The 24032-nt window shown below is 36.6% G+C and overlaps 4 protein-coding genes across 5 annotated transcripts; 3 read left to right on the forward strand and 1 right to left on the reverse strand.

Moving 5' to 3' along the window:
• Nucleotides 1-1373: 1373 nt before the first annotated feature.
• On the reverse strand, nt 1374-3866 carry LOC118274932 (transcription initiation protein SPT3 homolog). The gene has a single exon (XM_035592729.2). It carries the CDS (start codon nt 3778-3780, stop codon nt 2839-2841), a length of 942 nt encoding a protein of 313 aa, XP_035448622.2. The 5' UTR covers nt 3781-3866; the 3' UTR covers nt 1374-2838.
• A 265-nt stretch (nt 3867-4131) lies between these two features.
• On the forward strand, nt 4132-6442 carry LOC118274933 (iron-sulfur cluster co-chaperone protein HscB). The gene is made up of 3 exons (XM_035592730.2): nt 4132-4591; nt 4953-5038; nt 5844-6442. The coding sequence occupies exons 1-3, from the start codon at nt 4314-4316 to the stop codon at nt 6143-6145; spliced, it is 666 nt and encodes a 221-aa protein (XP_035448623.2). The 5' UTR covers nt 4132-4313; the 3' UTR covers nt 6146-6442.
• Nucleotides 6443-7829: 1387 nt separating this feature from the next.
• Nucleotides 7830-10544, forward strand: LOC118274934 (trypsin, alkaline A-like). The gene is made up of 4 exons (XM_050696773.1): nt 7830-7976; nt 8523-8733; nt 9233-9488; nt 10236-10544. The coding sequence occupies exons 1-4, from the start codon at nt 7931-7933 to the stop codon at nt 10542-10544; spliced, it is 822 nt and encodes a 273-aa protein (XP_050552730.1). The 5' UTR covers nt 7830-7930.
• Nucleotides 10545-10672: 128 nt separating this feature from the next.
• Nucleotides 10673-23430, forward strand: LOC118274981 (N-acetylglucosamine-6-sulfatase). Of its 2 annotated transcripts, XM_050696776.1 has the most exons (12): nt 10673-10874; nt 14066-14328; nt 14405-14464; nt 15556-15759; nt 16631-16783; nt 17922-18089; nt 18582-18783; nt 19650-19875; nt 20133-20220; nt 20702-20791; nt 21878-21994; nt 23239-23430. In XM_050696776.1, exons 2-12 carry the CDS (start codon nt 14218-14220, stop codon nt 23398-23400), a joined length of 1581 nt encoding a protein of 526 aa, XP_050552733.1. In that variant the 5' UTR covers nt 10673-10874; nt 14066-14217; the 3' UTR covers nt 23401-23430. The 2 variants fall into 2 exon arrangements, with proteins under 2 accessions (XP_050552733.1, XP_035448698.2); XM_035592805.2 differs by lacking the exon at nt 20702-20791.
• The last annotated feature ends 602 nt before the right edge of the window (nt 23431-24032 follow it).

Genomic DNA, 24032 nt, shown 5'->3' on the forward strand with positions numbered 1-24032 from the left:
CAGGTGTCAACGTAGCTGATAATATGACGATGATGAAGTAAGTACCTATGTCAAATAGGACCTATTGTTAGGTAACCTTTTCAAACTCCGCACTTATGAAGACGCTACTCGTATAATTAGTGTATCTAAACGTAAAAACAAGGTACTAGAAAGTATTCTAGAATAGAATAGCCTCACCTCAAAGTTGTTGAGACACAAAATAGGTACCTACAACAGGTACTTTCGAAATACCAGTCACTATTAATGTTACCTACTGTCCATTCCTCGATCCTAAGGATACTTCTCTTTGTTCTACGCCCGAAAAACATCAAAGAATTACCTTATTTGCGTAGCTATATACATTTGTGAATTTTCTGAACCAATTCAATGACCAATGTACAAAATTATGCCTTTTTCGCTTCAATTGACTGATTGAAAATATACCTACAGATGTAATTTATTTTAGAAATGAGTATCCGGTTGACCCAACAGACATCAATAATATATATTTTTAACATTAAAGAAATAATATACATGTAGAATAGAATCCGGCGTTACTTTGCGGAAATCCATGCAACAATAAATGCCGTACTCGGAGTCATTTAATAGTTACTTAACCCAGTCCTTAACAATTGTTTTCGATACAAAATCGCTACTAAGGAATCGTTCAAGTAATCATTAAATTTAATGTCTCTGAATGCGACAGTAAGGATACAATATTTTTTAGTTTTTATTCCGCTTGCTAGATGTAGTTCCGTAGTTTCGAGCTGTGGGAAACGCCGCGCCGAGTCGACAACTCCTGAAGATGCTCCGTGGAGGAGCGAAGCATATGTCGAGTGTTTTGTTGCGTGTCGTGTGTGTTTTTGTGTTGCACCTCTACTGCGTGAGCATTTAATTGCGGGCGGGAAGATGGTGCTACCCACCCCACGCTGAAAATACAGACTGCCTCGTTGGTCGAGTGGTCGCAATTGCGATGGCTGGGCTAGGCGTCTAAGGTTCGATTCGCATGTCGAGCAAAGTGCTGGGCTTGTGGGCTTTTTTCGGTTATTCGAAAATTTCTCGAGTCTGAGATTGTGTCCAGTATATGGCAATAGGCTCACGTGGGATATTACATAGGATTTATAAACCAATTGGTGAAAAGTGGGTGTAAATTGTACATTGGAATTATGTGCCGTTATGTGCAGCTCTGCCTACCCTTCGAGAATAAAAGGCGTAACGTTGCATATTGTTAGTAATTAAAGAAATAAGTTAAGGTAGGTATAATTTATTGCCTTGGAGCCTTGCCAGGGACCAAATATTAAGTAGACAGATCTCTGACCATCCTTTCACCATCACACCATCTCTCCATCTTATTACATGCAAATAAAAAAGGTTAAAATAAAAATGTCTTAAAATAAAGTTACACAATTTTATTTTATAATGACGTACTCGTATTTTCTTACATTCCAATAATACTTTGTCCGATCCGGATATAAAACCTTGCCCGGAATAACCTAAATTTTTATCACTTGAATGAGAACAAGGAAGCTCTTATTTCTTACATATCTAACTATAAAAGCAAAATCATCCAATTTATTAAATGGATTTTCAACTTTTTTGGTTAATAACTATCGTTATAACAAATTAAATATGTTCTGTTAGGCGTTAAGAAGATGACCCGCTAACCGCGCGACTTTGTCGCGAACTTTAGGGTCCCGATGTGGCTCGAAAATAATTGAGCATCCACATAACAGAACACCCAAACCTTACGAACATTATTTAATTTATATTGTTTATGTTGTTTTTTCAGAAAGCTGAAAAACTATGGAAAGAGACAATATGTATGTACATAATAATATATGTACGAGGCAACAGGAACCTCATATCTTTCATCGATCCTAAACTAAGTTTATGAGAATAGTATAAAGCTGACTTAATACTAAGTACCGTATAATAGGGTTTCTTTGACCCTAAGGGGTAACTTCGACCCATTTTTTGACCAATGAAAAACTAATATTATAGCAGATATTAGTTATATTATATAATATAGTGTATATTAGTCTTTCATTGGTCTGTTGTTTGTTCTGGATTTCTATCAGTTAAAGAATTTCAAAGTTACCCCTTAGAGTCAAAGGCAACCGATCTTACCATTACTACAATCCTTAATCCTTAATATCTATTACTCTCTACATATGAGAGTTTGTGACTATCCAAAGAGAATAAAAAATACAGAATTAAGTTAAGTTAAACCTCCGGTAACCTCACTCACACAATGCAAACATTGTTTCACATCAATTCTCTCTGAGGCTGTGGTATCACTCCCGTCGGGCCAGCCCAGCCAACCCATTCATGCTGAAACATGGCTCTCCCATGCTTAAAATTTTACAAATTATGTAAATTATTGTCAGACAGAACTACAGGCAGAAGGATACAATTGTAAACCATTTTTAACTCTTTAATCCAAATAAAAAAGAAAAACATTTCATAGCCAAAATTTTTAATCTTAAATCCTATGTTATAAACTAATAACACATTTTATTGTATGGTTACCTAACTAATATGATCTCTTATTTAATAACACATACCGCCATACTCAGAGTCATTTAATGGTTACTTAACCCAGTCCTTAGCAATCTTTTCTATACAAAATCATTACTAAGGAATAGTTTCAGTAATCATTCAATGTCTCTGAGTGCCGCAGTTAGACTTTTTAGCCTTGAGTATCTTAACATAATTATCTTATACTTTAAAACATCAAGCATGATAAAGCATGAGTTTGCTACTCAGTCCACACAAACACCAAAAATACCATATGCAACTTGGCACAAACATAGATACACTAAAGTTCATAAAATCGTTGTTCTACAACCGTACACCCTCTCACAATGCTATATACCGAATTGGTAAATCCAAGCTCATATTCCTATAGAATAATCCGTTCATTCCTGTCCTTGGGGAGTAATATCTTCGCAGCACCTCCCTGACTTCCGCTACAGTTATAGCTGGAACTCCTTCGTACCCAGATTTGATATATACAGCATTACTCAAGCTGACCGGATTACAGAAGTAGCCACCTTCGAATTTGCTAAAAGGATCTCCGCTTCTCTTCTTCGCATCTTGGCGGACTAGGAAGACTCCGTCTACAATCTCTGCAACTGTTTCGTAAGCCACAAAGCCTAAAACTTCTAAAGCTGATTGTGTCAGCTTGAATTCTTTTACTGGATTCAACCAGCGCTCCAGTTTAACAAAACCTCTTCCGATTCCGTAACCAGAACGGAAAGACAAGCATCTAGCTTTATGGTAGGCCTCATACTTCTCGAAAGTCATAGACTCTGTGATTTTAGCAGCACGAACTTTTCGTATGTAATCTATGGAATCAAATTTAATCTGGCTTACTTCGTCAGCCTCATCAAATTCTCTGATGTAGTCTATGTGTGTCCTGCGTTTCTTCACAGTTGGGTCTTTTTCGTCATCCAGCAAGCCTGTGATTAGGGACTCAGCTTGGGTAGTGATGTTCAGGATACATTTTTTGTCAATTTGGTCCAATTTTAACTGATAGTCATGCAGGCGTTTTAGTTTTTTGATATTCTTTCTCATTAGGTAGATAATATCGTAGTTAGTAATTGCCTTACCGCAGCGCAGGTTGCAGTGCTGATGGGCTTCTTGAATCATAAACTTGAGTTGCTGTTGAACAATGCTTTCAACTAAGACAACGGTGGCTGCGTTAGGATTCGGATTGTCGCCAAACCCATGCATCATACCCGATATTTCCTTCTGGAAATTCGTGGAATCCGTCCCGTCCATCGTAAAGTAGTTCGTCATGATGATTGAAACTCTTTGTTCTTACAAAATTAACACAAAAAACCACACTCTAATATTTTCCCAGCAATGGAGAGTGTTTACTATACCAACTGTCACTTTGACAACTGACATTGATAATTTGAAGCTTGAGCTTTTCGTATAGCTTTTAAACGTTTTAGTTTTAACATATATTTGTTCACTCAAAAATATTGAATACACCAGTGTGTTAATTTCCAAAGTAAATTTATGATGTTTAACGAAAATTATGTTTATAAGTTGGCGAAATATCCTTTGAAATCCTTTCCTACAGTCAGTTTTTATAAATAACTAAACGTCAGCCAATCAGCTGCTTGTTATCAACATTATCACGTCACTGTCAAATGAAAGGTATTAAAACGTCAGTGAAACGATAGATTGACGACGTTATTATTGTAACTTGTCGGAAAATTAAGTCAAAACACTGATCGATCAGTTGTGAACATAACACTTTACGTAATTATCCAAACAAACTCAAGGTCCAATAAATTCGTGTAAAATAACATAACCTTAAAGTTATGAGTGTAAGAAGTTTTATTTTTAATACAACATTGAGACAAACCTCTTTGCTGAGGCAAATACGACTTTCATCATGTTGGTCTTGTGGCAAAGATGTTAAAAACGTACAGCCTAGTCTATTTTGTGGAAGTTGCAACGCATTACAACAGCCCCCCAAAGATGAAAACTATTTTAAAATCATGGGGGTTAAGGAATCCTATGACTTAGACGAATCAGAATTAGCAAAGAAATACAAGGAATTACAGAAGTATTTACATCCTGACAAATATGCTAACAGGTAATGGTTTATTTATCAATATTCTCAACGCAACACTATACATTTTTATCTTTCTATGCAACATTAATTTTATCTGGATTTTAAAGTAATCTTATTTTTTGCTATTAGAATAACTTATAAGAGAATTTAATTGAATTGGAAAATCATTATTTTTTTTATTAAACATAAGTGGTGAAGAACACTTAATTTTTGTACATATTTATCAAAAGAGAACTTTGCCCAACGGAGGATACTTAGTTACTTTTAATTTTTTTCATAAATTGTTATTTTTACTTTTTTCGTGTACATCATAACCTAGCCTTCAAAGCATGAAATAAGATCTTAAACTTATTTAATTATAAATATCTAATTCATGTTTCAGAAAAAAGGAAGAGCAAGAAATATCAGAGAAGTATTCATCATTAGTTAACGAAGCATACAAGACATTACTGGAGCCATTAAACAGAGGTGTGTAAACCAAGGCTCGGATACCGGTTAAATTTTCAAACCGTTATTATGTACTTGTACGCAAAACCTTTACATTGGGTTTCGACGGAAACCGGTTTTTTTAAACCGGTATTTGGAACAGTATTTTCATAAAGGTTTTTTCGGATTAACCGGTTTAGAGCAATAAAAACCGGTTAATACGACGCACATCAAAGAAACGCCGCGCGCTGTTCAGCTTATTTCAATAATAATATTTCAACGCGTGTACCGACATGCCCCTCGTCGAATAAACCAGTTAATTTAGGTTAAAATAAAGTTCTTTAATGTTCACGTTCTTAAGAAAAGTTCGTAGGAAAACCGATATAAACCGGTATTAACCAGTATTTTTTAAACCGGTTCCGAGCCTTGGTGTAAACATAGTTAGCCATTCTAATTATTATGATAAGAAAATAACAGACAAACCGTATTTAATGTGTATTCCAAACATAAATGAAGTTTAGGCTTTAATTGAATTTATATTTGGCTAATTATGTCACTTATTTAATATTTCTCTAGGATTCATATAAGTTTTCATCAATTCTCATAGCATTTAATTGAAAGGGGTAGGGTAAAATCTAGGCTATAATTTAAAGACCAGACCAGGGATCCAACTGATCAAGGTCCAAAAGAAATATTAAAGTTTTTAATAATATGAAAAAAAAACATCTTAATTATACTTCTGACATAATCCTCCATTTACATTTTTATAAAGTCTATTAAAATATAGTGTTAAATGAAAACATTCAAATAATCAATTGTTATAACTATTAAAAATGTTTGTTTCCAGGAATTTACATGTTACGCTTACAAGGCAAGGAGATACCAGAACAGACAGAAGTAGACCAAGCATTCCTAATGGAAATAATGGAAAAGAATGAAGAAGTGGAAAATGCGGAAACGGAAAAAGAAATAATGGAATTAAATGCAGAAAACAAAGCCAAAATAAATAGTTTACAGAAAGAGGTCTCTGCTGCATTTTTCCAAGGAGACATGCAGAAAGTTATCAAGTTACTAGGTCTTATGAAGTATTATACTAGCATAGACACTCAAATACAACTGTCGATACGTAATAAAGGAATTATACGGTAAAATACAGTCATGGTGCCCCATATTTTTGTATCAACCTGAGTCAGGCTGGCGCCACTTTCGCAAACATTTCTTGCGAAACGGATTTTTTTTGTGACCAATAAGCACCTATCACTTGAAATTAGTTTCATTAAATTTATTTTCCAATTTTATAGGGAACACGTGTGCAATTTATGAGTATAAAATACAAAATGTAAATAAATTAGTCTTCCTAATTGTTTGTTTTTGTATATTGTAATTTTATTATGTTTTTCGTTGTTACTTATTGAGAGTGTATTAAAGATGAGAATATACATTTAATTGTATTTTCTTTCATTTTTATTTCATAGTTTCACACTAGTTTTATGTCATCCTCAAAAAAATATTTTTGGAATATGGCAACTTTGGTTAATGGCGGTAATTTAACCGCCAAAATGAACAATAATGAAATTAATTATTTTGAATGATTGCATTTTACATTCAACCCAGTCAATTTATCTATTATTATCTCATTTGATATCTAATATTGAAGCATATTTAAGAAATCTTAATTATCTATCTCGTAGGTACAACAAGTGCAAGCATAACAGCCTATCAAGTTCGATTCACTCGAAACATGGCTCTCTCACGTGATATCCACTATTTTCCGCCTCAAAAGCGCACTAAACTATCAGTTATACAGCCTTAAACCATTATTAAAAGCACAGTTAAGCAAAAAAGCTAATTATCGGAGTATCCGTTAACTTTAATCGTGCTTACCAATTAAAAATCAATTACTTACATAGTGTACAAAATAATAACAAGTTTGTTTATGTTAGGAAAGTTTTTGTTACACATCGACTAATACAAACCAGTATAAACTGATCCTTGAATCTGCGGAAAGACCATACAAAACGAGACCATGGTGAACTGGTTGTGTGTAGGTTGATGTGTATCTAGCTTCGAGTAATGATCTACTTAGATATAATGATTTGTTTTCTTGTGTAGTTTCTACGGACTCTCTCAATGATTGATGTTCACTAATACACTGACACCGAGACACTATTTATTTTGCATTTCTCGTGTACTGCGAGTTGATCTTGATACTTGTAATTACAATTTTAAGTAACTTACTTATACATAGTCTCGAATCCCTTCGTAATCCCCGATTCCCCAACAACCCTTAAATTCGTAACCCCCAAAAGGCCGGCAATGCACTTGTAACGCCTCTGGTGTTTTGGGTATTCATGAGCGGCGGCGATTGCTTAACATCAGATGATCCGTCTGCTCGTTTACCGGCTTATACCATAAAAAACTCCCAAACTTTTGAATTACACAAGACTTTTTGGTGGATTCAACACAATAGAAGTCAAGTTTATTGTTGAATGCTGACTGATATTTAAACTTAAAATTCCAATACTTTGCACGAATGCTGGCCCTTATTTACACAAACAGTAAACAAAGAATTAAACAGTCTATATCGGTCCCCTGGTAGACTTCGAGCCTTCTCTACTTAAGAAGATCAAGATCCAGCAGATGAGTTGGAGTGTGCAGTAACCACACGGTATTATTTAGCGAATATACCTAAATGAAATATTCGTGCCATACACTCATTCATACAAATTAATAAATGTACTTAGGTAAATAGTTCAAAAACCTTACTTCTCCAGTATCAAGACATGAGATCCTAGTACACACTAAGCTCGCCATAATTCATGGCTCAAGAGAGCATCATATCACCTCCCGTTACCATCGGATCAGTATCAAAGAGTGCTTCTGAAGTGTATCAAGTGACACTGCGGGCATAAAGTAGATAAATATTTTGCTACAATGGATCTTCGAAGGTTTATTTTTATTTGTTTGTGTTTTTTACGGGGTAAGTGAAGTGTTTTGTTTTTTATTTATTTCAATTAAGTAAAACATTATTTAATTAACAAGATTTTCTTTCATGAAAATTTTATTGGAATCTGTGTGGGAGTAGTTGCAAGTGCGACTACCGAGCAAAAATTCGGAATCTCGTGTTTAAATCCCAGAAAATAGGGCTCCTCGATAAAATTGGTGGAATCATGCAGTCTATCCATTCAAATGAAAATCTCATTTTACATAGAGTCGCATTTGCGACCTATTGACCAACGAAGCAACCGTTGCCAGACAAGGAGTCTCTTGTTCGTTTCCCGGGTCGACCAAAGTATTACTGGGCTTTTTCCGGTTTTACGAAAATTTCTCAGTAGTACCAAGGTGTCTGGAATTGTGCCCAGTTGATGGCAATAGGCACATACCTATTACATGAGACTTATAACACAAATGGTGAAAAGTGGGTATACATTGTATTACGTGCCGTAACATACATCTCTGCCTACCACTTCGGGGGTAAAAGGCATGACGTTGCGTTGAAAATCTCATTATAATATTTATCTTTCAGCAAACGCCCAATTCTACCACTACAACATATTGACAAGAGTTATCCAAGGCGTCCCGACGAGTATAGCCCACTATCCGATCATGGCCCAACTGCTGCTGGACGCGTGGGGCACGCAGGATTACGTGCAGCATTGTGCTGGTGTCATACTGACGTCACGGCATGTGCTGTCTGCTGCTCACTGCTTCCAATACAACGCTAATACTGGAAGGAAGTAAGGACGCAATTTTTTTATCGTATAATCCGGTACACGAGCAGACGGATCACCTGATGGTAAGCAAGCGCCGTCGCCCATGGACACCCGAAACACCAGAGGCGTTACAAGTGCGTTGCCAGCCTTTTGGGGGTTAGGAATTTTAGGGTTGTTGGTTGTTTCGAATCGGGGATTGGGAAGATTGAATAATAATCTTTAACTTGTGTAAACTTTAAACTTTGTGGTTACGATAAAGACGAGTATGTTATCCTCATCACCATATTCTTCCCGATGTTCTAAGGGAAAACTAAGGGACTGCTTATTTGATAGACCGGGTAGTAGCCTCTCATCTTATGATGTATAGACGTAAGTCTGTGGTACTAGCAGAAGCACTCTCTAATAAACTCGAATATGTATTTCGAAATCTCTTCTGTAGCGAAGACCCTGTATAAAGATGTGTAGTGCTGAAAGTAGAAAAAATAAGTAATTTATAGATGCCTGTGTACCTCATCTGTTTCAGTTATACCATGCCGAAGTATTGGAAGATTCGAGTTGGTTCCACGTACCGCACTGGTGGAGGTGCGCTCCATAATATAAAAACTATAATACCACACAAAGATTTCGACAAATTCTTCTACACAAACGACGTCTCTGTCATTGTGGTGGCTAAACAATTTTCTTTTAACAGCAATGTGAAACAGGGCTCTATTATAAAGCAAGGAGTAGAGATCAAACCTGATTCCCTTTGCACCCTCGTCGGATGGGGAGTTTTAGAGGTAAGGCTTTTTTAATAGTAAGCAGTTAAGCTAAACTTTTTGTCAGAAGTTTTAAAGTTATTTTATCAATACCTCCAACAAGTCACTGTACCCTTAGTACGAGTTTGCTTTACGTTTAACGAGGTCGAAACGAGAGCGCGTTCGACGACGTACTAAGGCTCTGTTAATATGAGGTTTAATGATAAGGGTTCTAATTTATTTTTTATAATAATTAATGATAACGAGACTGTACTTATACCTACTATACCAGTCCAGTAAAGTATGAAACATTCAAAGACTTACCGCAATTTTGCTACTCTTTAGTTCTGTTCAGTTTTAAACAATATTTGAGCTTTATAATAATATTCTTTATTGGGCCGATAATTTTACTAAATCATTATTTTTAATAGTCGTCAGATCACAGCCAAGAAACTTATGGGAAACCACAGCGTCAGGTGTGTTCTGCAGGTTAACTATGCTTGCAAATTCGAGCTTCTGCTTAGTAGTTGAAGCATCAATGCAGAAATGAAGTACATACTTAGATGACAACGATACTTTGTTACGCTAAGCTACGCAAATTAAAAGCAATGCAGATTTTAGCTACAATTTTGTTTGTGTTCAAAATGAAGACAAAATGAAGTCGAAAGAAGTAGGAAGCGATGGTGCTTTTAGCATTAACATTTTTTGATAGAAGATAATCATGGCATATAACGCGCTTCTCGTGCCCCATTTAAATTCTACGTTAAAAGCATTAATATTTTCTTCCAGACCGACGGCCCTCAACCCGAACAATTGCAGCACACGAATCTCTACACAATCGACCAAAAAATTTGCGCAATGCGATATAACACAATCGGTGCGGTTATTCAAGACTCCATGATGTGTGCTGGCCGTGTAGATGCTGGGGGCCCAGATGGATGTTTTGGGGACTCTGGTGGACCTCTCCTATACAAAGGCTTGGTTGTAGGCATCGTGTCCTTCGGATATTCCTGTGGTCATCGATACTATCCTGGAGTTTATACAAAAGTATCTCATTACACTAACTGGATTTTGAGAACTGTTAATTCGAATAAATAACTTTATTTTGTTCTTTTGCATTTTTTTTTTCAAAATATCTTTCAGTTGTATTATTTTGTATACTGGGCGCACTGTCTCAGCATCATACTGGAATTTAAAATATTGCAACACTAGCTAATCTGTCAAAATACTTCATGTCAGATGTCACGTTGTTTCCCTCATCAAAAGTCAGCTTCCGTCACAGAGATTATTGATTTTTCTGTGTTTTAACTAAAATTAACGTAGCAACGTTACATTTCTTGAAACCACCAAGTATTTTTTAACGAATATAATGGGCAAAAAAGGTGTTGTCTCGTTTGTGAAAGATTTCTATTACGATCCTTTCAAGTGGTGAGTAAATATGAATATAACCTCTTTTGAAAATGTGGCGTTATTCTGTTTTTCTTTCAATATTATTCGAAATTAGGTAGCTTGTCATTATTTTCCAACAATATAATAATTGTCGGCATGTAAGCGACACACCAGAAAGTGATTTTCTTAATAACTATTTTTTTTAATTCAAATGAAAACATCGACGCATTATGACTATGTCAAAGTAAGATTTTGAGGTTTTGTATTGAATGTATCACTAAAACCTCTTTGGTTAGCACTTCAATGAGATGAAAAGTATGTAATGCTATACCCAATGCGCTGTAACAAGGTGCGGCTGACAGATTCAGTAACGTTTCGTACCACTCTTGAAAGTTGCTGCGATTTAAAAATTATGCCTTAGTATTTTAACTGTATCACATTCGTATTGTGTTATATCATTCGGAAGAGTAGTTAATTAAATTAAATCCAACCGGAATGTTCTAGTCTTTAAATAAAATCTAATGAAATCAAAAATAAAGTAAAGTGTTATGCGTATAACGTAAATCCATAATCGTGTTTAGTGATGGGATGTACTGCTACGATGGATAGGTAGTCGATGTTTTTTTAGAATATAAAACGAAAATCATGCGTCGTTCAATTATCACTCTTAAAAAACCTTTAATTATGTGGGTAAATCTACTGTAGACGCGGCTCTCTCTGCCCGAACCACAGTGACTTTATCAGAGCACAAATATATAGTAGACAGTTCCGGCGCCTTTGATAATGCGTGGTGGTACTTAATCTGAAAGATCGTGGTTGCTTTAGTAACATATACAAACTAATATACACTTATATTCTTCACGGTTCTGTAAAACTGAAACTCTGAAACACCTCAGAGCTCGGTCATAAAATATTTATTTTGACAAGTATATACACGTAGTTACACTGCACAACTAAATAACACACACATTTAATAAAAAAATTAAAGAGAATTAAATGTATGCTGCGAGTATCGATAGCGATAAAAAAAGATTTTTCTAATGTCCATCCCTAAAGAGAGACGTCAACGTCATACTGGCATCTGTCAGCCGCACCTTGTTATAGCGCAAAGGGTATAGTGTATAATTAGTATTGTGTATAGTACAGTGAAACTTGGTTAAGTGGGACCTGGATAAGTGAGAAACCTCCACAAATGGAACTCATACTGCGGTCCCTACCCATTGGCACTGAATTACCTCTATTAGTGGGACAAACAACCCTCTATATCTGGGATTCGTTCTTTCGATTTATCATCTTAGTTAACTCTATAACTGAGACAGCAAGTGAATTTTAATGCATAAACCTCAGTAACTGAGACAACATCGTTTTGTTTGTTGATTTACTTATTCTTATTCATTTATAATGTGCACATAACACATTGTTTTATTTAAGAATCACACCTCTTTATGTAAAATAAACCTTATGTTCACCTCCATTAATGGAACCCTCTGTAAATGAGACAAATGTTTATTTATACCTGGTTATCTGAGACACTGGGTTAGTGGAATACCTCTATAAGTGATACCAATTTGAAGGTCCCTTGATGTCTCACTTAACGAGGTTTCACTGTATTACATACAATCATTTGTTACGCAGGCTACACACCTTCCATTTTAACTGTATAGTCAGACTATACAGTTAAATCCTAACGTGTTTAGAGCAAACAGTTTAACTGTACTGCATATTATTAGGTATGTAGGCTGTATGTACCTACAATTTAACTGTGTGTGTGTGCATTATGTTCAGTACAGCATTTCCAAGAATTAGAAAGAAGCTCACATCTTCCTTTATATTTTATTTAGTTGAGACATTTATGAGATGGTATCCTCTAAGTTTGTGTACATGTTTGACTCAGAGTGGTCATTTAGGAAATTCCAAATAAAAATTGATTTTAGGCTGTAATTAACCTCACACTTAACTAATGAATGTGGAGAGCACCACCAATAATGATTAACATATAATTATTGTTTAGCCATCTAAAGAAGTGTGAAAGTAACATGATACAAGTCAAACATTTACACATAAGAGTTCCCATATGATAGCAGGAAGCTAAATCTGCAATATATAAATTAATTGTAGAATGTGTGTCTATATGCAAATCTTGAGAGCAGCTGAACCAATTTCCCAAATTATCTTTTTGTTTGGTTTGTAATTGTTAGAAAAGGGTTATTATGTAAGAAAAAAATAACTAAGATGTGCAGAACAATTTCTAACGCAAAACAAAGTTTGAGGTCCACTAGTATTCTATGTTCAAAAGAACCTTTCTGGTCTATTTGAAATCAATTATTTTGACTTTTGACTTTGACTATTGAATAATAATAGCTGCTATTATGTATGTAATATTATTTCATTACTACATTGACAATTACAATGCAGTAGTTATGTATTGTAGTTAAAATGAATGTTAATAATAAGTTGGTTTATTAGTTTATCAGTTATTGACATCCTTATCTCAGGATGTTATATAAACAAGAGGCATGTGTCAATTGATAACATAATATTTTTATAATTGGTCAGAAAGTTACATATTCCTCATATTTTTATTTAACTTTATATAGAGTCTGTAATTGTTCCTTGAATTTATCAAAGTCAAATCATTTATTCCAATTAAACCATAAATAGGTATTTTTGAAATGTCGACAAATAAAATAATAAATAATAGTCTGTCAGTCTGTCCATCACTGAAGCTAGGTGCTTATTCCAAAGTGTACACAGATTGCACCTTCATAATATAAGATGGGACTTAAACTTAAAGAAATAACTGATGTAAACTCGGTGTTACATATTTTGTGTACCTCTGCCTACATGTTATTCATGTTTTTTTCTTGTCTTAAAAATTCACTTTAGATACCATAACAAGTTGTTCATCAACATAAATGTGGCAGTTATCTACTCATGCCTCAAAGTCAATGTCGAATCAATTACAAAGTTATGATGCTACATAGTCACTCATATAATCCTACCAATTTAAGTATACCAGCAACTATGTCACTAGTTTCCAAGTAAAGTCATATCGTTTTACTACCTTACGTAGGTAATAATAATAATTTTACAACTCTAGCATTTTTCCGCATTATTTAATGATTTTGAACGAAACAAGTCCCATAGGTATTCAGTTCGGTAGTAATAAATGTTTGTTCTCATATTTATAGTCTGTGCTACTAAAATGTTTATGTTTTTTAATCTTTCAGGTCACTTGTAAAGAGCGTGGGCATATTCACAGTCGGCGTAGTGATCGCGAGCGAGTGCTCCGGGCTAGAGATAATGCCGGCAATGCCGCAATAAACACATCATAACACCAATCAATTCTATTCTCCTAAGTTTAAGAATTATACATTAAAAGATGTTAAATTATTTATTGTTGTTTTCGCTCCTTGGAGTTTGTGCGTGTCAAAAAAGGCCGAATATAGTTCTGGTGTTGACAGACGATCAGGATGTTGTGTTGGGTGGAATGGTTAGTACAGTGATATTGATGTGCAAATAAATAAATTAGGAATGAACTGTTGTTTTATTTAATTTGTTCATTTCAGACGCCCATGAAGAACGTGCAGCGGTTTATTGCTGACGAAGGCGTCACGTTTACTAATTCGGTAAGTTTAATTGTGCAGCTGTTAAAAAACAGTAGGTAATATGATTCTATTTATGGTATCAAATACTGAATGACGAGGAAAACTTAATACCTATTTCTGCAAATAACCGGGCTTGTTTAGTGGCTAATACTTACGTTTATCAATAGGGTAAACATGCAAATAAATAAATCGCTTAGGTTTTACCGCATCCAGAGTTTCTTACAGTTTTATGTATATGATAACGTTTTAAGATTAACTAAGAACTCTAGTAATTTCTTTTACAAAAACAATGCTTAGTGTGTCTGAAATAAAGAACTATAAGTATTTATCTCAATGAAGTTGTTGTATCTCATAATATAAATATATTATGAGATAAGTAGATATACTACATAATACAAATATGTATGTACACACCAACATACGGTGATCTTGCTATGTTTACAACATACTAGCGGAACTCGCAACTACCTAGGTAATGTGGTATATTTTAATGAGATTATTGTACTTATGCTAATCTCATTCATCGATATTATAGTAGTAACTGAAATATGTAGATACCTATTTAGAAGTCAAGAAACTGAAATAGTACATAGTTAGTAATATATTTACATTATAAAGACTAAATTGGTATTTATGATAGAGGGAGTTTTGTACCTTTTTTATGTTGGGTTTGTATCTAGATCTAAAATCGCGCTAAGTAAATAGTACCGACACTAGTGTAAAAGGCGGGAAGCTGATTTAAAATATTTTATGTAATAACTGTCGTGAGTCATACTAATGCTAATGATAAGAATGAAGAGCCCCTATGTGACTCGTAACTAGTGTAGTGCTTTTCTCCATTAATGTACGTGAGTAAACCTGATTTTTAGTTAACTGACTTAACTAAAAATTATAAAAATAATTGGAAAATCTCAATATTATACTTACATATTGACGAAAAGCTTGTATAAAATCGAGCTATAATTATTTTGATACCTATGCGATTATCTCTACCTACACCTATATGGTGGTATATACCCATATAACGAATGCGTTTATGTACACTATAGACATCGGACCGGTAAGATGTTCGTCTTTTCCAAAAAAATCTACCTATAGGTCCATAATTCCAGTACGTAACCTCCCCAATATGCTGTCCGAGCCGCGCCAGCCTACTATCAGGCCTGTACCAGCACAACCACAGGACGGTCACCAATAGCGAGCTCGGGGGCTGCAATGGAATGTTCTGGAGGGAAGCCGTGCAGAATGTCACCTTCGGGAACTTCCTCAAAGAGGCGGGGTACAAGACTTTCTATGCTGGCAAGTATTTGAATCAGGTGAGTCGGGTATTAGAACGCTGAATGAGCTTCTTTTAAATAGGTGATGTTGAGTAGTTTCTGTTGGGAGGGAGTAAAAAGATGTTGTATTATGTTAGTCCTGAGGAACCTAGGTTAAGGGTAGGGTAAGTACAAGATCGATCGTTCGATTTGTGGTTCGATTCCCACTAATTGAACACGTCTCTTCACATAGACCACAGTGAAATATCGTAGCTACACGGCAACATAAATACATGATTAATGAAAGAACAACTATTATTCATGCTCTGCCATGTGTGTATGTCTATTATTATAATGGTAAGACCTATTAAATATATTGTATGTCTTGCATAACTATAACTAGGTAGTACTCGACTGGTTTCAAGCCGCACTCGGGCCCCATAAAAGCAGCGAGCGTCACTCGGCATGTATTATTAAAGATCGTTCGAACGGTTTTTTTTATACTTAATAGGATGGCGCTTGGCCACCATCTCACCTAGTGGTAAGCAATGATGTGGCCGACGATGGAGCACGTCTACCTAAGAGCAACCTTATTGTTTGCGCAGTAATGACATATAAAATGATCAAGTATGCCTAATTGGGCAGTTTCCTAAGTCAAAAGCAAATTATTTCGACTTTTCAACACAATAAAATATAAAAAAATAATCACACTTGCATTCATAGATATGATGATATACATAGCTTTAGAATTTTTCAAGCTAATTTTATAGAATGTAAGTCTGCTATTTGACGTAAAAATCTGATGACGTCATAATGCACTATTTCATACAAAATTCATAGAAGATATCGTTTTTGACGTTTCGAAAAAAGTATTGAATTTGACTAGTAGGAATCTAGCCTATTGTCTAATAGAAATAACGTTTGTCCTTAGTACGGTACTAAAGAGACGGGTGGTCCAGAAGCAGTGCCGCCCGGCTGGACGGAGTGGCACGGCCTGGTCGGCAACTCGGTCTACTACAACTACACCATATCCAACAACGGAGTGCCCACCGTCTCCACTGACCAGTACCTCACTGATGTTATTGTGAGTATCTAGAGTTTTTGATAATGGACTGTGTGGTTGGCGCAGTGTTTGGGCAACTGGCTGCCGTGTAACGTGTAGCGGGTTCGATTCTCGCAAGGAGATGCTTTGTGTGATCCGATCCACAAATTGTTATTTCGGGTCTGGGTGCTATGTGCATGTAAAATTGTATGTTTGTAAACGCATCTACGATACAGGAGAAAATCTTACAGTGGGGCGATTCTTTAAAAAGAAAAAAATTAATGAAGTGCCAGGTGGTAGGGTGTCGCAGGTTCGATTCCCACACGGTACAGATCTGTTGTTCCGGGTCTAGGTTTGATGTAGATACAGCTCTTTTCTGCTCTTTTAAAAAACATTGCCCCACATTAGGTAGTACTGTATGAATGGACCTTCAATAATTTGTCTTATTTATTTTTTTAAAACAACGTTTCTTGATATCCGTCAGACTTAATACGTGTGTCTTCAATTATGTAGGTATGTGGATAAACATGAAACAAAAAATATTATCTGCCATGTTAGGTACATATTTTAACCTCTGTTTTTGGTTGAGGTCAACAAACCTGTTGCAAATGATTCTTTACTTTGTTTTGTGCGTAATAACATAATTGGTGTAGCTAGAAATAGTAAATTACTTTGTTTTTTCTCTGTTTTTGTACGTTTTACAACGGTTGGTATCTCCCGAACACTCTGCCTAGGTATATTGTTTAAATCTTTAAAATCAATAGGCTCACCCCCTATTACATGGGACTTGATGCGACATATAACACAAATGGTGAAAAGGTGGGTGTACATTGTATAGTGGCATTAGGTATTAATTATTTATTTATTTATTTAAAGTAAAATAGTATAACATTACAGTCATCAAACCAAAGCGTTATACATTATGTGCTGTAATGTGCACATCTGCCTACCCCTTCAGGGGTAAATGGCATGACGTTGTATATACTTTGAAATAAACCATAACCGGTAAAGCACAAACCGATATCCGACATTAAATAACTATTGGTAAGCCAATTTGTAATACCTAATATAGCGAAATAAATACAATAACATTAAGAACCTACTATCTACAACCACCCTTAAACGACAAAAGCGCCATCTACGCAACGCAAAAATGCTAAAACTCATGTTACATTTGCAGCGGGAGTTAGGAGTGAGCTACATAGAGAACCAGACGTATCAGGACTCCTTCCTCATGGTGTTGGCTCCACCAGCCCCCCACCAGCCCTTTACTCCAGCACCTCGACACGAAGGGAAGTTCTGCAATGTTACCGCTGTTCGACATCCAAACTTTAATGTTCCTGCTGAGGTAAGCTGAATGGATTTTTTTTACTGTTTTTAAGAAAGAAGGATGCTCAATTCTTTACAATATAGGTTTTAATGTTTTATTATTTGCGGTTTCGAAGTGTCTGTCTCAATTAAGTAACTGCAGGTAGGTATTCCTAAGTGCAACTACTGTGTAAGGATCTTCGGTTCGTTTCCCAATTGCAACAAAATATTACATAAATTAACTAAAAATCACGGTTTACTCATGTACATTAATGGAGAAAAGCTCATGATGAAGAGTCCCTCTGTGACTTGAAACTAATAGAGCTTTTCTCCATTAATGTACGTGAGTAAACTGTGATTTTTATTTAATTTAGTATGTCCCACGATAGTAGCACTGAGTCTAACATTGGAACGGGCTCATGTTCATACCATAAAAAGTGTGACACTTCATTTCCTTCTTGAGGAATCAAAAGAAGTGATGTTCTGTTATGTCATAATGTAAAATGTAATTATATTTTTCTTTTAACCACAGGACAAACACTGGCTAATGCGAATGCCTCCCTCTCCCCTCCCGGAGTCTATGCTACCGGAGTTGGACCGCGTCTACCGGTCTCGCTGGGAGAGTCTACTGGCGGTAGACGAAATGGTAGCCGACGTGGTGGGAGCGTTGGAAAAACAGGCGCTATTGAGTAATACCTACATCATCTACACGTCTGATAATGGATATCATGTTGGTAAGTAGTATGTTTGTTTATTTTTAACACATTAAACGCCGTGGTGGTCACCGGTGACCGACGTTAGCGGAGGATTTGCCTTCAACAGTTTTCTATTGGCAGTCAAAGACTTAAACCGTTTATTTTGCTTGCTCCGTGTATTTGTTTCTTTTGTTTTTTGAGACCCTTAAGGTTTTTATGGAATAAGCCGGTAAACGAGCAGACGAATCACCTAATGATAAGCAATCGCCGCCGCCCATGGACACTTGAAACACCAGAAGCGTTACAATTGACGGGTTTTTTGGGGAGTTAGGTATTTAAAGTTGTTGGGGAATCTGGTTTGGGAAGAGGGAATTGGGCCTTCGGTAACTACGCAATCATTGTTTTACGTCAGTTTCCTGTGAGGGCGCGGTATCCGGTCGAGCCACCCCATTCGTGCCGAAGTATAATTTATAAAAGTACTAACTTCTGCCAGCGGCTTCGCCCGCGGTTTCGTGGGATAAAAAGCCCCTAGGTCAGCTCAAACCCTGTCTGTAAACCAAATTTCATTAAAATCCATTTACGGCGCATTCCAATAAACTACGGATCGGTAGATTTGCTTACGAGCCGTAGAATTTTTACACATTTTGTATGGAGCTTATGTCAAAATTCTACGGCTCGTAAGCAAATTTACCGATCGGTAGTTTATTGGAATGCGCCGTTAGTAGTTTCAGCGTGACAGCTAAGCATTCAAACAAACAAACTTCACATTTATATTATTAGTATGATAAAAACTTATCCTAAAACACAAATATGTTATCGATCAAACATCCAAACAGACTTTTACATTTATAATATTAGTATGATAAAAACCTATTCTAAGACCCAAATATTTTACTCTTACCCAGGTCAATTCTCCCAAGTTTACGACAAGCGTCAGCCGTATGAATCAGACACGAAGGTGCCCCTCCTCATCAGAGGTCCAGGCATCACTCCCAACTCCTCAAACTCAGCCCCAGTCCTGAACGTGGACCTGGCTCCCACTATACTGCAGCTTGCTGGGATACAGCCTCCGGAGCATATGGATGGAAAACCTATTAACCTGGTTGGAGAAAGCGAGGTCCCAGTAGAAAGGTACGTTGTGTTTAATTTTGGACTCTATTGTTATTGCGGTTAGGTTGAAAATGTATGAAATTGTGGTGGTATATTAAGTTATTTAATGTTTATTAGATTTGTAACTTTATGGCTAAATAGTAAGGTTGAATGTCGAAACTATCTTCTAGGAATTTGAAACATACGCTCACCAATCTTGAGATTGATTTTGGACTTAATTACAAAAAGGTAAGGTTGAAAATGTATTAAATATATAAAATAATATCGTGTGTCTGCAGGTATTTGCTGGTGGAGTATCACGGCGAGGGTCGCGACGGCTCCGTGGCTGAGTCGTGTCCCTGGAAGTATGATGGCAACCGACTCGCGGTGAGTGGCAATATTCAATGTACCTGTTAAATACATATTTTTACTCATATATGTACTGTCGGCAAAGTTTACGGTGGTACACTTTTAAACAAAATCCTGTGGCATAAAGTCAGAGTCAAAGTCAAAAATAAATAAAATAAAATTATTTATTTCAAATAGACCAGGAAGGCAGTTTTGCACGTCAAAACAAATATAATAATATTAATAATGTCTGTCTGTCGGTCAGGCCTCTAGTGAAGCTATTTGCTCGTTCCAAATTGTATATTAGCCATCCCCCTCCGAGCCTTTTGCTTGGTGGTTGCGCTCGTTGAGTGCAGCGAATATCATCCAATGATGGTTGACCACTAACTTTGTCGATTGTACTCCTTTCTATTTTCAACTTTATTGCTTAGAACATAAAGTTGATAATCCAATGAAACAAATGACAGTTTGTATTTGGTTTCCCTACTGGCCTACAGTATATTAAATTTTTCGCTTTTAGAAAAGTCACGATATTGGCAGAGTGTCTGGATTTGTGATCGATTTATTTTATTATGGGATACCGGTAGACGAGGAGACAGATGACCTGTTGGTAAGTGATCAGCCACCCATGGGTATTAGGCAGTTGCAGCACGAGGGTTATAGGTGTTTTGTCGGCCTTTTGGGATTTGCAGGCTGGTTTTGACAATAGGTTCATCTCTTAAATTATATTTAGACAAAAACTGGAATAAGATTGAATCAATTCTTCAAATAATAACCTTAATAAATACATACACACATACATACATACATACCATTGTGGTAGTAGGCCGAGACATGCTTTATTATTCTCTCTTTTTAATCGGGAAAAAATCATGGATTGTCCAGACTTGGGTGAGGCGAAAGATAGTGTCAGACTGTTACTGACTAAAAACCCAAAACAGGATTAGCTTCTTAATTACTGTGTTTCCCGAAAGCTACAACCCTGGAATCTTTAAATCAAGACTGAATAGGTTACTTCTAGGTAAGCGCGCTCCATCGTCGATCGCATCGTCGCTTCCCATCAGGTGAGATAGTGGTCAAGCGTGAACCTATAGTTAATAAAAAAAAGCTACGGCTAATCCTGTTTTGAACCGGAGCCCCGGTAACCCCGGTAGTCCGCAGCTCCAGATCAAGCATCAGCCTTATTGGATCCCATCCGTTGTAGCCTGGCTCTTCCGTGGTGGTCTGACTCTTTGAAAATGCCACGGTTCTGGCATGGCTCTTTTACTTCATTCATCAATCTCATCACGCACGCTTTCGTTTGAGGGCGCTTTTGGTACAACACCTAAGGAGTTACAGTCTTTTGCCAGCTCTTTGGGGGGTAGAGATTTTGGGAATGGGGATGGGGGGACCCTTGGATCCACTCACACGTCAAAGCACGCATTTTCACCCCGGTTTTCGGTGAGGCATGGTGGCTTTCCCACTCTAAAGGTGCTCCTACACAGCAGTTATATAACATTAGAGACTGATTTAACATTTGTGTTTAAACAAATTAAACAGGAATTGTAGAGTATGTTACACGCTATTGCAAATGTTATATTGTTACACATTGTTGTATAACGTTATATAACTGCTGTGTGGGAGCACTTGGGTGCTTATTATCGCCTGTTTAGTTGGGGTACGTCCGTAAATGATTGAAATATGATAATGTTCCCAGGAGTGCTACCCCGAGTACCTGTGCAAGTGCCAGGACGCTCGCAACAACACGTACGCGTGTCTGCACCACTTCGCCAACAGAATCAACATGAAGTACTGCGAGTTTGCTGATCAAGAGGTAACATTTATTCTATATTATACCTATTTATTAATACGTAAGATAGAGGCCTTTTTTCAGGGGGAAAATCCAATGACTTCTCCCGCCTTGGGTGAGGCGGAAGGGAGCGTCAGACTCGTACTGACTGAAAACCACCCCGTTCCTTCTGCTGTTTAAAGCTGGAGCCTCGGTAATTTGTTACGTTGTCCGCAGCTAATAAGATATCAGCCTACTCTTTAAAAAAAGGCGTGATCTGGTGTATAATGTTTCATATTTAAGCAGTCGGCGCGTTTCAACCATAGACACCTACAACACACCTTAGCACACCGGTGCTATGTTTATTATATGGAAAAGATGTGTACTATGGATGCGTGCTATGGATCGCTTCCTTACTATCGATACATCGGATAGTCGAGCTGCGCATCTTCCTCGCACAGCTACATAGTATCAGTGGTCATGTAGTTCCACAGCTTAGATATTACATCTTCGCAGGACAGCTACATAGCTCATCTCTGGCGGAAAAGTAGGCTTCGCAATCGTTAGTTATTATAGTTTAAGTAATCATTAAATGTCTCTGAATATGACACTAAAATATTTATTAATTCGTTACATACATTCATACATGTATGTATTACATATACATATCGTCACGCCTTTTATCCCCGAAGGGGTAGACAGAGGTGCGCATTATGACACGTAATGCCACTGTACAATGTACACCCACTTTTCACAATTTATGTTGTAGGGTGATTCTTCAAAAAAAGTCACAAAAAGTTAACGGCGGCATTATCCTCACCCAAAAGTTAACAATTCTGGCGATTGAAACACAAAATTTGGTTCCAATAAATTAAGCTGTGACACTGCTCTCAACCAATCAAATATAAATAAGGATGACAATGAGCTACCATGATGCTTAATAACGCGGGAGAATAATGATTTGTTAAATAAAAGTTAAAGTTTTTTGAAGAATCACCCTGTAACTCCCATGTAATAGGTGGTGAGCCTATTGCCATATACCGGGCACATTTCCAGACTCCGTGCTACCACTGAGAAAATTTCGAAAAACCGAAAAAAGCCCAGTAATACTTCGCCCGACCCGGGAATCGAACCCGAGACCCCTTGCCCGGCAGTCGCACTTGCAACCACTCGGCCAGCGAGGCAGTCTTAGTCTTAATTCGTTCATTAGAATATATCCCATAATCCAACAATGCACAATCACGTGACTGTTCTAATTAAGATTTTAAGACTTCGCATTATATTTCCAGGAATTCGTAGAGATATACGACCTGAACCGCGACCCGTACGAGCTCCACAACTCAGTGAACCAAGTGTTCCCGGCGACGCGCCACTGGTACAGCTTCATACTGTCGCGCATGCAGGCCTGCGCCGGCGCACGCAGCTGCGACAACCCACTCAATGTCGTTTAGTGTGTAAATACATGCATTTTATTTAGTCAATTTTGTGTTTTATTCCGTTTGTAATACGGGTTTTTACAAGAAAAGTTTTTAACAAATACAACTAAGATATATCGATTTTAAATATCGCGTGACGTCACTTCTAGATACATTTTGTACGTAGAAATGAGGTATTTGCTCCCACTTCTAAATTTTGATTCGTTTTATAAAGTATTGTTATCTAATATGACAAAACGAGCGACCCGCCCCAGCTTAGCATGAGTGCAATGGTGATATATTATGCCACATGCATAATATACACAATTATTTTGCATATAAACCTTCCTCTTGAATCTTTCTATCTATTAAAAAAACCGCATCAAAATCCGTTGCGTAGTTTTACAGTTTAACCCTTTTGCATACAAAGGGACAGAGAAAGCGACTTTGTTTTATACTATGTAGTGAAAAAATACGTGTATTAATATTTTTTCATTACCTAACTGACGGACTAAATAGATTTTAATATTCATACCCCGTCATCCCCATTCAGATACTAAATGGAACAAAATGATAAAATCAAAGTGACCAAAAGACGATGTGTTGTATAAAAAATTAACTACAAAAAACAAACAATGTACACAAACAAAACGGTTATATTAAAAGTA

The sequence above is a fragment of the Spodoptera frugiperda genome, chromosome 11 (genome assembly GCF_023101765.2).
Source record: "Spodoptera frugiperda isolate SF20-4 chromosome 11, AGI-APGP_CSIRO_Sfru_2.0, whole genome shotgun sequence".
Classification (NCBI taxonomy): Eukaryota; Metazoa; Arthropoda; class Insecta; order Lepidoptera; family Noctuidae; genus Spodoptera; species Spodoptera frugiperda.